Source organism: Dasypus novemcinctus, chromosome 2 (genome assembly GCF_030445035.2).
Source record: "Dasypus novemcinctus isolate mDasNov1 chromosome 2, mDasNov1.1.hap2, whole genome shotgun sequence".
Taxonomy (NCBI): domain Eukaryota; kingdom Metazoa; phylum Chordata; class Mammalia; order Cingulata; family Dasypodidae; genus Dasypus; species Dasypus novemcinctus.
Genome location: NC_080674.1, coordinates 40,244,365 through 40,258,581, shown reverse-complemented (window position 1 = coordinate 40,258,581; position 14,217 = coordinate 40,244,365). Strand labels below are relative to the sequence as shown.

Below are 14,217 nucleotides of genomic sequence, written 5' to 3'. Positions count from 1 at the left end.
GTTTCAGAATAGTCATTTCATACAGGTCATCCCTGTTTAATAGTTACATTGGTAGACGGACTGAGTCCTCGAGCTTCCTATTCTACAGTCTTTCCACAATCTGCTATTGGCAAGACTTTTAAATATGTATTTATTTGAAGAGAAATCTGCCTTTAGAACTAGGGCAATTTGTTATCTCAGTGACTTGGCCTGCCTCCACTGCCCACCTCCTTGTCTCTTTCTTCTTTTTTTTAATGTAAGGGTTCAGAGCTATACATTTCCCTCTCAACACTGCTTTATATGCATCCTATAAATATTGGTATGTTATGTTTTCACTTTGATTTGCCTCAAGATATTTCCTTCTGATTTCCTCTTTAACCTGTTGGTTACTTGAGCATATGTTTAATTTCTACATATTTATGAATTTTCCTTTTCTCCCTCTGTTATTGATTCCTAGTTTCATTCTCTTGTGGACAGAGAATATATGTTATATGATTTCAATATTTTTAAATTTATTAAGACTTGTTTTGTGACCCAATATATGGTCTGTTCTGGAGAATGATCCATGAGCCCTTGAGAATATTATGATTTCTGTTTTAATAGGGAGCGGTTTCAATATATGTCTGTTTTGTTTAGCTAGTTTAGTGTATCATTCAATTCCTGTACTTCCTTATTGATCTTCTGCCCAGATGTTCTATCCATTATTGAGAATGCTTTGTTAAAGTCTCCTAAAATTAATGTAGAACTATTACTTTCTCCCTTAAAATCTGTCAATATTTTTTCATATATTTGGGGGCTCTGCCTTTAAGTGCATATATATTTAAAATTGTTACATCTTGCTGTTGATTTGCCCCCTTTATCAGTATGTAATGACCATCTTTGTCTCTTGTAACTGTTTTTCATTTAAAGTCTGTTTTACCCAATACTTAGTTCTCTTTTGGTTAATACTTGCATGGTATATTTTTTTCCATCCTTCACCCTCAGCCTACTTGTATCTTCTATTGTGAGTCTCTTACAGAGAGCATATACTTGGGTTGTGGTTTTTCATGTATTTTGTCAATCTCTGCCTTTGACTGGAGAGTTTAATCCATTTACATTTAAAGTCAACTGATACTACAGGTCTTTCTTCTTCCATTTTGTTATTTAGACTTTGTAAGTTTTATACCTTTTTTGGTTCCTCACTTCTGTTAATGCCTACTTTTATATTTATTTGCTTTCTTGTGTTGTACCATATTAAGTGCCTTTTCATTTCTGTGTGGATATATTTTTCATCTGTTTTCCTTGTGGTTATCGTGGTGTTAAAATTTAACACTCTAAATATGTCACAGTTATATTTGGTTTAGTACGAATTTAACTTCAATAGCATGCACATGTACTTTTCCTGTATTCCTCTATTTGCCCACTATTTTTTCTAATTGTTCTCATTTATAGTGTATTTTATGTTCAAAAACCTAGAATTATCATTACTTTTTATACATTTGCCTTTTAACACCTTTAAGAAGTGAGAAGTGGAGTTACATTAAAAAAAAAAACCATAATACAATAGTACTGGCATTTCTAATTATCCAATTACCTAATTACTATAGGTCTTTATTTCATTATGCTCCTTTGAACCACTGTCTAGTGCCTTTCATTTCAGCCTGAAGAACACCCTTTTGCATTGCTTGTAGGACAAGCTAGCAGTGATGAACTCCCTCAGCTTTTGTTTATCTGAGAATGTCTTAATCTTGCTCTCATTTTTGCAAGAGAGTCTTGCTGGATATAAAATTCTTGGCTGATGGTTGTTTTCCTTCAGCACTTTATGTATTTCAACCTACTACCTTCTTGCGTCCATAGTTTCTGATGAGAAATTGGCACTCAGTCTAATTGGGGCTTACTTGCTCATAACATGTTGCTTTTCTCTTGCAGCTTTAAGAACTCTCTTCATGTCCTTTTCATTGGATAGTGTAAGCAATATTTGACAGGGTTTATTTTTTTTTTCATGTTTATCCTTTTTAGTGTCTCTGAGCATCTTAGATGTGCATATTCACATCTTTTACTAAGTTTGGGAAGTTCTCTGTGATTATTTCTTTGACTATTCCTTCTGCCCCTTTCTCTCTTTCTTCTCCTTTTAGAACCTCCATATTGATTTGCTTGATGGTGTCCCATAGATGCCTTAGGCTATTTTTGCTTTTAATATTTCTTTTTTCTTTCTGCTTCTCAGCCTGACTCATTTCTAATGTCTTGTCTTCAAGTTCACTGATTCTCTCTTCTACCAACTCCAATTCTGCTCTTTAAAGCCCTCTGGCCATTTTTCCATTTCAGTTATTGTGGTCTTCAATACCGGTAGTTCTGTTTGGTTTCTTTTTAAAATTTCTATCTCTTTACTTAAGACTTTCATATTCTTCATTCATTGTTTTTCTGATATCCTTTAGATCTTTCTCTGTACTTTCCTTCGTCTCCTTTCGCATTTTGAAGATCACTTTTTAAAAGTTTTGTTCTTATGTCAACATTCTCATCTTCATTGATATTTCTGTATTTGCATCCCCTTCCTTTGGATGGTCCACTATTTCCTGTTTATTTGTTTATCTTGTATTCTTTTTATTTACCATACATTTTAATGTTTTAAAATGTTAGCTCTGGGTTTACTCCCTGGAATGGCTCTTTCCTGTTAATACAACAGATTTTCTTGAGCTTAAGCCGTCCTCTCAGGGGAATGCAGGGATCAGGGTTTTCCTTTCTTTCTAGACCTCTGTCTTGTCCTGGGCTTTTGCTTGTTAGTTGTTTTGGAGTTCTCTTTACAGAAGTTTGGTTGTCCCCTCTGTTTTCCAGGGGATGAACCTCCCATGTATTTGAAGCTGGCAGGCCCTTGTCCCATACTGTTGCCTCTTTACTTTCTTATACTCCTTTCATTGCCTCACACTGCTTTTGCCTAGAGGGCAAATTCTGGGAGGAGAATCATCCCTGGGAAGACTTTCCCAGTTGGGTCTTTCCCTGCCAACACAGGGTGAGGGATTCATGAAAGGGGTGCCTTGTAGAGGTGGTCAGGAAGGGATTCAAAAAGTTCTCTGATGGCTCCAAAAAGCTGAACTTTCCTGTCCTGCCCAGCAAATGCAGCCCTTCAGCTCTTTCCTGTAGTTCTGAGAAAGCACTGTGTCTTTAAAGCTCCACTGCCTCTATCTCTGTCCCTGGAGATTTGAAACAATGGCTGCCTCCACCTATGTCTGGGGCAGATTGAAACAATAGCTGGCCTCAAAGCCTGGATCCAGGTATCAAAATTTGCTGATCACAGGCTGTGAGCAGTGATCAGCATGCCCATCCCTGTTCTTGGGGAAGAGGATATTTACTTCCCTTTCTGTCACAGCAGCTAGCCAGTAACTAGATCCCATGGTGGCCTGCTAAATGTGGGGGATGGGCACCACTGGCTGCTGTGTGGAGAGAGCAGCTTACAGTTCTTTATCATAATTTACCAGCCTCTTCCTTGGATGCTGTGCAGTGTTTTGGTCTCTGAAGTTTAAAAATAGTTGTTCCAGACAGTTCCTGTCTGTTTAATAGTTGTTTTGGTGGAAGGACTGAGTTTCGGAGACCACTACTCTGCTGTCTTCCCTGAAAGTCCCCTGGAACTTCTATATTTTGAAATGAAATTCTGTTCTGATTCTTACATAATATATATTAAAGACTCAAAATATAGTTAGATATTAGAGTTAAGTGGAATCTAAATGTAGGAGAAGACTAGGAGAAGGACGGGACAGATTCTTAGATATTTAAAACAAAAACAAAAAATTCTTTTTTTATTGAGATCTGCTCACTATTTTGAATGAAATTAGCTTCCTATTTTAGAAACCATCTCCCAATAGGAGGAGCATCCTCGTAGGAGTAATACCAAGCACACCTTCCCTGGGCCCACAGAAAGCACTGCAGGGTTAATGTAATTCAGTACTTAACCTTCCTAGGTGGTTTTCTCTGTTAATTAGTAGGAGTGGGGTAGTTTCTCTGAGAAAGGGGAGCTAGTTTTATTATGTATCTAAGCTGTTCTAGAGTTTGAACTTGTCCATCTCATTTACTGTATTTTCTACTTGAAATTTTAAAAAAAGATGTATTATTTTTTATTTATTTCTCCCCCCTTGTGGCTTGCTTGCTGTCTGCTCTCTGTGACTATTCACTGCACGCTCTTCTGTGTCAGCTTGTCTCCCATTTGTTGCGTCATCTTGCTGTGCCAGCTCTCCGCAGTTGTGAGCTGTCAGCTCTCCCCATGGCGCAGGCCATCAGCTCTCCCCAGGGCGCAGGCCATCAGCTCTCCCCAGGGCATAGGCCATCAACTCTCCGTGGGTGCGGGCTAGCTTGCCTTCACAAGGAGGCTGTGGGATGTGAACCCAGTGCCTCCCATATGGTAGATGGGAGTCCAATCGATTGAGCCACAGCTGCTTCCCTCTACTTGAAATTTGTGTGTACCAAATTCTACTTCTTTCCTGAGAATAATCAAAGGACTATTTAGGTTCCTAAGAAACAGGAAGAATAGATGGTAAAGTACTGTGAAATTCAAGCTAAAAAATATGGCCAGATACAGATAGGGAAAGATTAACTGCCATTTCTAACCTTGTCTTCTCATGGGAAGGTTCACCTTACCTCAGACTTGGACTGAAATATAATAAGCACTACTTATATTTAACAATTCACATTTTTTATAGCACTTTGTCAGATAATCTGATCATCACAAAACCTCTATTAGCTCTGTAGGGCTTGTATTATAATCCTCATTTCACTGGCTATTCAATCAGTAAACACTAAGTTAGGGACCACATACTGGGCTAAAGAAAAGCATAATACCAGGCTCTACCTATGGGCATGTCTCTTGGGGGAGAGGAGAACAAAGAAATTATTATACAGTAAGTACTGTAATGGTGGATGCATAGGAATATCAGGTTATACAGGAAGACTATCTTGGGCAGGACTGGGGCCATTTAGGGGAGGAACACCTAAACAGAATCTCAAAGGAACATAATATTTAGCCAGAGGAAGGCATTCAGAATGAGAGAATATACATGCAAAAAATTCAAAGCTTTGATGGAACCTGCTAAGTTTGAGAAAATTAAAACTCATTATGCTTGGAGCAAATGGAGTGTTTTGTTTTTTTAAAGAAGAGATGAAACTGTAGAGGTAGACGGGGAACAGATTATGTATGCTATTGTCTGTCATACTGAGGAATTTGGATTTTTAAGGTGAAGGCACTGAGAAACCCTGTAAGATGTGAGGTGCAAAAGGAACAAGATCAGATTTGTGTCTTTAAAAGCTCTCTCTAAGGTCTGTGTGTAAAATGGACTAGATAGAAGGGAAAGAAATTTGACATAGGGATACCATTTGAACTCCATCTATTGTGAAGACTTTAACTAAGCAGTTGTAATAGAAATGAAGGAGATATTTAGGAGGTAGCACCACCACCAATATTGGTTATCAGTTTGGATATGAAGAAAAGAGAGGAACCTTGGGAGAATGGGTGAGTGATAATGCTCTTCACTCAGATGAGAAATAAGGAAGAGTGAGCAAGTTGCAGGAGACAGAAATGATGGGTTCAGTTTGATAGGCTTGTATCAGACTGAATAGGGTGTTAAACTAAACAGGGTGTCGAGGACACACCAGTGGATAGAAGGCACTGGAGCTCAAAAAGAATGCTGTATGGATAGGGAGTCATCTGTGCATCAGTGCCAAAACTCAGGGGAGATGAGTCAGTCAAGAAGTCAGCCGAGGCTGGCACCTTAGGAAATGCTGGTGGATAAGAGGAGTGGATGGAGGAAAAAGAGGCCAAGACGACTATAAGGAAGAGCCGTACAGGGAAGAGGCAACCCAGAAGCCAAAAGCGGAGCACATTTAATTAAAAAGGGTATTTTAAAGGCAGGATAAGAATCAACTGAGTGATGGAAAAGTTTTGTAATGGATGGTGATGATGGTAGCACAGCATTGTAAATATAATTAGCCCAACTGAATTGTATTCTTGAAAGTGGTTAAAATGGAAAGCTGAAATTAAGAGTAGGGATAGTCATTGGCTTTGATATTAGGTGACAAAATTTGTCTGGGGATATTTAATGTTTGCCTGGGATCCCATGTAAAAGCAGTAATAATCACCTTTCACTAGCTTTTACTGTGGACATTGTTATTAGTTTTCAAGTAGAGTTTTAGAATGTCCTAAAAATATTAAGGTTGCTCTCTGATGAAATATGTTTTTGTAGTATGTGGAAAATTGCCTTATATGTGGAGCTATGTGGGAATAATAACATTGGTATGTAGTCTTATCTCACAACAAAGATAAATCACAGAAGTCAAGAAACTGAAATATGTTAAATAAAAACTGAAGTGGAAGGGATGCTACATTGCCTTAAAATGAAATCATCTAAAAAATGAGTTCTTCAGCCTCTGCCTCTGCCTTAATTATAATCACTTCCAGTTTTGCTTTTATTAATAATATTTAGATCTGCCAAAGCCAGTGTTCCGAACCACAGAACAGAACACAAAATCAGGGCCTACAGAAGATTATCTGTTACGGAAACTACTGCAGGATGTCTCTACCACTTCTCCTGCACCAAGCCCTGCAGCTCGCCGACTAGAGCATCTTACCTCTAAGCTTCAGAAAATTGATGAACAGCTATTAGCAATACAGAACATTGCTGAAAACATAGAGCAGGATTTCCCCAGGCGTGAAATGGTAGGTCTGAATTTTGCTCACTTTCCTGAGCCTTTTAAAAGGTTAATTTAGTTTAGCTATAAACAAATAAGTAAACATTTCTTCCTTCTTTATAGATCCTAAGGTTTAGCTCATGTTTGATTTAATCCTTTTCTTTCTTTCACTTGTTTAGTTAATACAAATGTTTAAACTTACATAAAATTGTTCACAATATTTTGAAAATATCTAGGTATAAAATCTATCATGGTTAATTTATGTGATTTTTCAACAGGTTAAACCAGTGGATCACATTGAATTGTCTTCTGGCCCTGAATTTGATAAAGCATTGCCTTCAAAAACCATTAGCATTTCTGAAGAAGGTTTGTGGGGGTCAGTAAGGGGGTAGATTAAGCCTTGCTTTGGTTGACCTGAAAGATAAGCAAGGCCATTTTTTTTTTCCCCTGAGAAGTCAATGCCATGTATAACCTCTGGCTTTTATACTAGAATGGGGCATTGTGGGTTATATCATAACTTCTGTGGTCCTAAGCTACTGGCCACATACTACTAGAATTGCACAAAGTTTTGTGCTGAGCTTGCTGAGCAGATGCATGGTTACCAGCTGAGCCAGAATTTGCAGTTCTAACTAAATGGTCAGGCAGTGGTGAAATATTACATTGTCCATTTCCTATTGAAAAAATGAAAATAAGGTAGTTGTGTTTTTAATTTCTATTGTACCTACAATTTTTAAAAATTATTTCTCTCCCCTTTCCCGCCTCAGTTGTCTGTTCTCTGTGTCCATTCGCTATGTGTTATTCTGTGTTCGCTTTTATTCTTGTTGGCGGCACCAGGAATCTGTGTCTCTTTTTGTTGCATCATCTTGCTATGTCAGCTCTCCATGTGTGCGGCACCATTCCTGGGCAGGCTGCACTTGTTTCGCGCAGGGTGGCTCTCCTTACAGGGCGTACTCCTTGCACTTGGGGCTCCCCTATGCAGGGGACACCCCTGTGTGGCAGGGCACTCCTTGCTTGCATCAGCACTGTGCGTGGGCCAGCTTACCACATGGGTCAGGAGGCCCTGGGTTTGAACCCTGGACCTCTCATGTGGTAGGCAAATGCTCTATCCACTGAGCCAAATTTGCTTCCCTGTACCTACACTTTATATCTATGTTCTCTTACTCATTCAGTCTTGCCCACAATTTAATTATTCTTTTTTTTTAAAAAAAAAACATGCTTTACAAATGGGTGTTGGGTTTCTGTTTCGGGGAGATGGGAAAGTTTTAGTAATGGAATGTGGTGAGGGTACTGCAACGTAGTTAATGTGATTAATCCCATTGAATGGTATACTTTGGAGTGGTTGAAATATATGTTCCCACAATTTAAAAAAAAACAGAAGAAGGAGAAAGAACTATTAAATACCATATATGATCCTTGGTGGGATCTAGTAAGAGGAGAAGAGTCTCAAAAAGATATTTTGGGGAAACGGACTTTGGCCCAGTGGTTAGGGCGTCCGTCTACCATATGGGAGGTCCGCGGTTCAAACCCCGGACCTCCTTGACCCGTGTGGAGCTGGCCATGCGCAGTGCTGATGCGCGCAAGGAGTGCCGTGCCACGCAAGGGTGTCCCCCGCGTGGGGGAGCCCCACGCACAAGGAGTGCGCCCGTGAGGAAAGCCGCCTAGCGTGAAAAGAAAGAGCAGCCTGCCCAGGAATGGCGCCGCACACACTTCCCGTGCCGCTGACGACAACAGAAGCGGACAAAGAAACAAGACGCAGCAAATAGACACCAAGAACAGACAACCAGGGGAGGGGGGGAAATTAAATAAATAAATAAATCTTTAAAAAAAAAAAAAAAAGATATTTTGGAACATATGAAAAAAATTGGAATGTAGACTCTAAGCTTTATAGAACTGGTTAAATGCACTTAAGGTATTTACAAAATTGAATATTTTTGTTCTTAGGAAGTATACATGACAGTATTATGTATTCAAGGAGCATGATGTATGCAGCCTATACTCAAGTGATCAGAAAATGAATAGATAAAATGATATGGCAAATATGGTAAAATGTTAAAATTGGTAAATCTCGGTATCTGGGGATGTGGGTTGGGGTATTCTGGAGTTCTCCATATGAGGTTTGTATTATTTTTGTAACTGTCCTGTAAGTTTAAAAGTATTTACAAGTAAAAAAGTTTTATTTTCAAATGTAGTAGTAGTAATAATAGTAGTAGTCATATTACTACTACTAAAAGGGATACATGGAAAATACTGAGCACTACCTCCTGCAGCAAATGAATCAAGAAAGAAAGAAGACAGAATGACATGACTCACAAACACTCTGGGTCATAGACCTAGAAGGATGAGACTTCAAGTGGGGACCAGTGGAGTCATTGCATAGTAGAAGGGAAAGGCAGCCACCAGGCATGGATTGAGGGAGGAGAATCTATGGGATGTGGTCCCAGGGTCCTGTCCCCTATTTCTTTTAACCACTCCTTCATAATTTCCAACTTTCTTTTTCTCTCAATGATGTACGCAGAATGATTTCCTTAGATCTGTCTTTCAGTTTACTAATTATCTCTTCAGCTTTGTCTTCTTTGCTGTTTTGCCTATTCATTAGGATTTTAGTTTTGGTAATGACATTTTTAATTTCTAGAAGTTCTGTTTATTTTCTTTTTAAACCTATATGTCGTTCGTACTGTTCTATTCTTTTATTATGGCTTCTCTTCCTTCTTTTATTTATTTATTAATTTCAGTCACATTTTATACCCTTTCAGATTGTTTTATTTCCTTATGCTCATAATTTTCATTTGTTGAATCTTCACTGACTTTCTTTCATGGTGGTTGTTTCCGGTGTTTGTAATTTTTTAATCATGGTATTATCTTTAGTAGAATTTCTGCTGGTTTGCATATGTTTGTCTTTGAAGTAGTTTTGCATTTATTTCTTGCAGAAAATAAAAGGTTTGGACAGGTTTTTATATAAATGTCTTGACTTAGAGTTGCTGTACTATAGATAGAATAAATTCAGTGCCCACACCTACTCATGGCAAAACTGGGGTTTTAATTTCTTGGGGTTGATTTATGAACTTACCACCCTATCCAGGCAGATAGAAAATTTCTTTGCTCCTTCTCCAAAGAATAATTTTTCTTGTACCCATTTTATGGAGAGAGCTCTCCTTCAAAGCTGTAGGCCATATGCAATTAGCTTAGTTCTCCTCATTGCAGTCTGAAAAAATCATATCTCTTATTCCTCTGTGGGCTATCCTAACATCATTTGTCCAATTTTTGCTCCAGCTTTAGTTTCTTTTTCTTTTCTAGCACCATAGTATTCTCTATTTAGAGGGCTTGGTTATGTATTAAACTCTTTAATTTAGCATTTTTCTGTTTTTATAGCAGTGTGTAAGCCTAACCTCTTTAACTTGGTGAATTTTAATTGTTTTTTAAATTATTGGAGAGATTTAATTTTAAATTTCTTAGTAAATTAATTCACTGTATGGTAGAAAGCTATCAGAATAGGTTGCAAACTTCTAACATTGTGTTGCCATGTGGAACAGTTAGCTAATTGACATTTTTCCACATAATTTTTTCTCTCTACTATTTTCTTGCAATATAATCTCTGGATTAGTGCATTTCTTGACTCATATGGATAAGGAAGAGCAAAGTGACAAAGAGGAGACTTCAGAAGCTGAATTTTCTGTAACAGACAGTCATTCTCATCGAAAAGCGTGTGTGTTTCCTTCTGCTGATTCAATCGTCAGCTTTTCCAGTGACCAGAATATTATTTCTCCTGGTATTGTTCTTCACTTATATCATTTATATTTGTATTTTATATTATAATGTTACTAAGGATATTTACTGGAAATATATTTATGAATGGTTTATGAAGGCTTTTTGTAATATTTATTAATTTCAAGGGAAGGGAATTTAGAAATTGTACCATTCACACAAAGAACAGTATCATCTGTTATCTTCCTAAGAAACACTGCAACCATGCATTGCATTTCTCTATAACATTAAATGTTAAATATAAGCAACTGGAATTACTCTGGTAGTAGATTTTTACTAAAATTGAAAAATCCAGTTTTTCAAAACTTGAGCCTTGATTTGAAAATATAACAATGTCTATCATTTATTGAGCCTCTCCCATGTGTCAGGCATTGCTATGTTCTACGTATATCCACGATTGCTTAAGGCCATCCTGGGAGATGTCTACCATTATTATCTTCATTTTACATTTGAGGCAGTTTAGACTTAAGTTTGATGCCACTTTTAGATTCCATTTCATTTACAGCTGGCAGCTGAGAATGTAATTCTTTAGGCCCAATGAATACTTTGTGTCATATGAATAATAGGGTATAATAAAACATTTGAACCACTGACAGTGGCTTGGTAGTGTTTTTTTTGTCCTTAGCTATTGAGAGCAATGATGATTTTACTTAGGTTTAATTATTACTACTAAAGAAAGGTAAGCAGTAAAATATGCTATTTTTTAAATGGCTTTACTCTTACTTAAATTAAGCTATTAAGAAGCTGGCTTTAAAACTTTTAAATTTTTTCTGTGTTCTTCCTAGATTCTGTTTGAATTTAAGTCATTAACATATAAAGATAACAATTTCTACTCCACAGAGTTATTGTAAAATTTAAATATCATATATAAAGCATCTGAAAACCTGTTTGATTGCTGCGTGTTCATGATCACTTGGAGTTTCCTTCTCTCCAATGGGGAGAAATTGGCAAATGAGATTAAACAGGAAGCTTCTAATTGCATCTGAGAAGTTTATACCCTATTTTATACCTGGGAATCACTGGAGAATTCTGAGCAGAGAATAAAATGAAGAGGTTTTGAGGAAGGCTAGAATGAAGGCATGGAACCATTAGTTAAGCTATCAAATTAATTTGACCCGTGAAATAATGAGGTCCTGGGCATTGTTGTGGGGAAGAAAAAGTAACAGATGGATACTTGAGACATTATGAATAAGTAACTGACAGTACTCAGTGACTAAGTAGATAAAAGAGGGAGAAAATGAATGATTTTTTAGCATTGCCAGACTCTGGGAGCTAGGCGTATGACTAGGTCCAATGTCAAACTCTTGAGCACTATGAGACCAAATTTAACAGATTAAAATTATGCTAGCATATATTAATGGCCATATCCAGCACAGATTTTTAGAAATTGAAATTGTGGAAATTGAAAAACAGATATAAGAGCTTTTCACTAAATTGTATAGTTAAGTTTGTTGTCTGCAAGAAAAAGTGAAGAAGGGAAAAAGGCCAAGGATCGATTTTGTGAAATGTCGTGGTCCAGAATTAGCAAACTGCAAAGGTTGAAGGCATGGTTTTCCACAGAAGACCATCCTCCCTTCTTTTTTTTTTTTAATTTTTATTGTGGTAACGTAGTATACCACCACCCTCACTTGTGACACCACCTTCAAGTTTGGGGAGTTTCCAAAACCACCGTCAGTTTCAATGGTTTGCTAGAAGAACTCACAGAACTCACAGCTACAGTTTATTAGAGAGGATACAGATTAAAATAGGCCAAAGAAAAAGTCACATAGGCAGAGTCTGGGAGGATTCCACATGTAGAGCTTCTGTTGCCCTTTCCTGTGGATAGGACACATTGTCCTCCCGGCATCAATGTGTGACAATACACACAGAGTGTTGGAGACCGGGAAAGCATGTCTAAACTTTGGTGTCCAGAATCTTTAATGGGGCTTCATTATGTAGGCATTATTGAGTGAGTGATTGCTCATGTGGTTGAACTCATAACCTAAAGCCCCCAACCTAAATCACATGGTTGATTGAGTGGCCAGTCCCGTACTCCATGACTATCATTGCAAGGCCCCATCCTATGATCCCATGTGGCTGGCCCCCACCCTAAAAAATATACTGCTATCAGGTATGACATAGATGAGTCCCAGAGGCTGAGGGCAAATGACCTCTCTACGGGCAGGGCCAAATTCTTTATTACACAGTCACCCATTAGAGAGTGAGGAATGTCCTATTAGGAAAACAAGTGAGCAGAATCTCGAGAAGATATTTGCAAGAAGTGCCTAACAGTTCCATATGCCACCAGAAAGTCAACAATGAAGATTGAATTCCAAGAGTTTTTGGGGACTTTCACTGTAGCAACAAGAGTAAAGAAGGCAGGCTGGGGATAAAGACATGCTCAAGAAGCTCTAAGTATAGGCTACTTAATCAGGATTTCTGAAGTAAAAAGAAGAGAAATGAGATAACAGAAGAGAAATAAAGGCAAAGATTATTTAATGATGGGGAGACATACAAACTCTCCAATGTTTAAAGACAAGATAGTGGAAAAAGAACTTGAAGGTACCAGGTTAATGTGGTTCATTCAGAATTGTAATAGCTTCTCAAATTAGGTTGCAAGAGAATAGAATGAAAAGCATTAATAAATGGCATAACACATATAAAGATGGAAAAATTTAAATATTTTTCACTACATAATTGATGTATGATTGTAGGTTAAAAATAAGAAAACTGAATTGTTATGTTTTAGCAAAGCACAGAGTTTAGATGCCCTAACAGATTTTTTTCTTCTCCTAACTTGGCATTTTGGGAAGCTCAGTGTTCATTCTCTTCCTTCTAATGCTCAAAATTAGTTTACATTTTCTCTTTTGAAATTGACTACCATTTCTTAGCACATTTTTCTGAGTATTCTTAAAAGTGACAAATATTTATCCAAGAGGATGAATTTAATTTTTATAACAGCCAAAATTTAGAGACATTTCTGTCAAATGAAGTAGATGATCAGACTGAGAATCACAGTTACAATTAAAAATAAGGAATTGTGGTTATCCAGTAAAGAAATGATCTCTTGTGTTCAGTAATTGACTATGAAGGAAGTCCCAAAGGAGAAGTTCCAAAAATGGCTTTAAAATGGAGTAGGGATAGAATTTCCCTAATTAACTACTTTTAAAAGATATTTATTTGGATATAACATTTTCCTGCTCTTTGAAATAAATCAGTTTCATTTCTTAGTAGTAACACCTTTTTTATTTGATTAATCTTTACTTACAGTAGTTGGGGCTTTTCTTAACAATAACTAAACCGAGGATGGTCTTCATCAGGGACCAGAGGCATAAATTCTACCATGTGAGACAATTTATCTCTAAACATGAAGCTGTTTAGGAAGGAAGTTAATAAATTCATTTGTTATCAAAGTGCTCTGGAGTTCTGCAAATGAGTAGTCTCTGTAGCCATAGTTAATGAGAAGTGCTATAGTTGCCCAGGTTTATAGGTATCGTTGTCATGGTCAGATTGTACCAACAGCAGAAGGAAGGACAACTTGCTCATCCATGTGGGATGACTTGTCACTTCTAACTTTAACCTAAGAGGTCACTATTTTTGACAAATCTCACCTACTTACTATTATGCAGTTTGAATAAGTCTTGCTGCTCAGTCAGTACGGAGGGGATTCTTTACACTTTTTCAAAATAAGCCAGTAGGGGCCGCTCAAGCACTGATAGGAAGTGAATCTTTAATGTACCCTGTCTTTTCCAAGTAGTTTCCTTTACCTCATGAGCAAAAGGATATAAGAGGTAGAATTATTACTATTGCTGTAATTTTAGATTTCTATAAAGTATTTTCCGCTTAAAT

The 14,217-nt window shown here is 37.3% G+C and overlaps 1 protein-coding gene across 2 annotated transcripts in view; it reads left to right on the top strand.

The window, feature by feature from the left end:
- The window catches only part of CPLANE1 (ciliogenesis and planar polarity effector complex subunit 1), a 174,408-nt gene that overhangs the window by 130,538 nt on the left and 29,653 nt on the right, over positions 1 to 14,217 (top strand). For both annotated transcript variants that reach the window (XM_058307927.2, XM_058307923.2), the window contains exons 42-44: positions 6,423 to 6,655; positions 6,906 to 6,993; positions 10,229 to 10,393. In XM_058307927.2, coding sequence (XP_058163910.1) covers positions 6,423 to 6,655; positions 6,906 to 6,993; positions 10,229 to 10,393 — 486 coding nt within the window. The remainder of the gene's footprint in view (positions 1 to 6,422; positions 6,656 to 6,905; positions 6,994 to 10,228; positions 10,394 to 14,217) is intronic.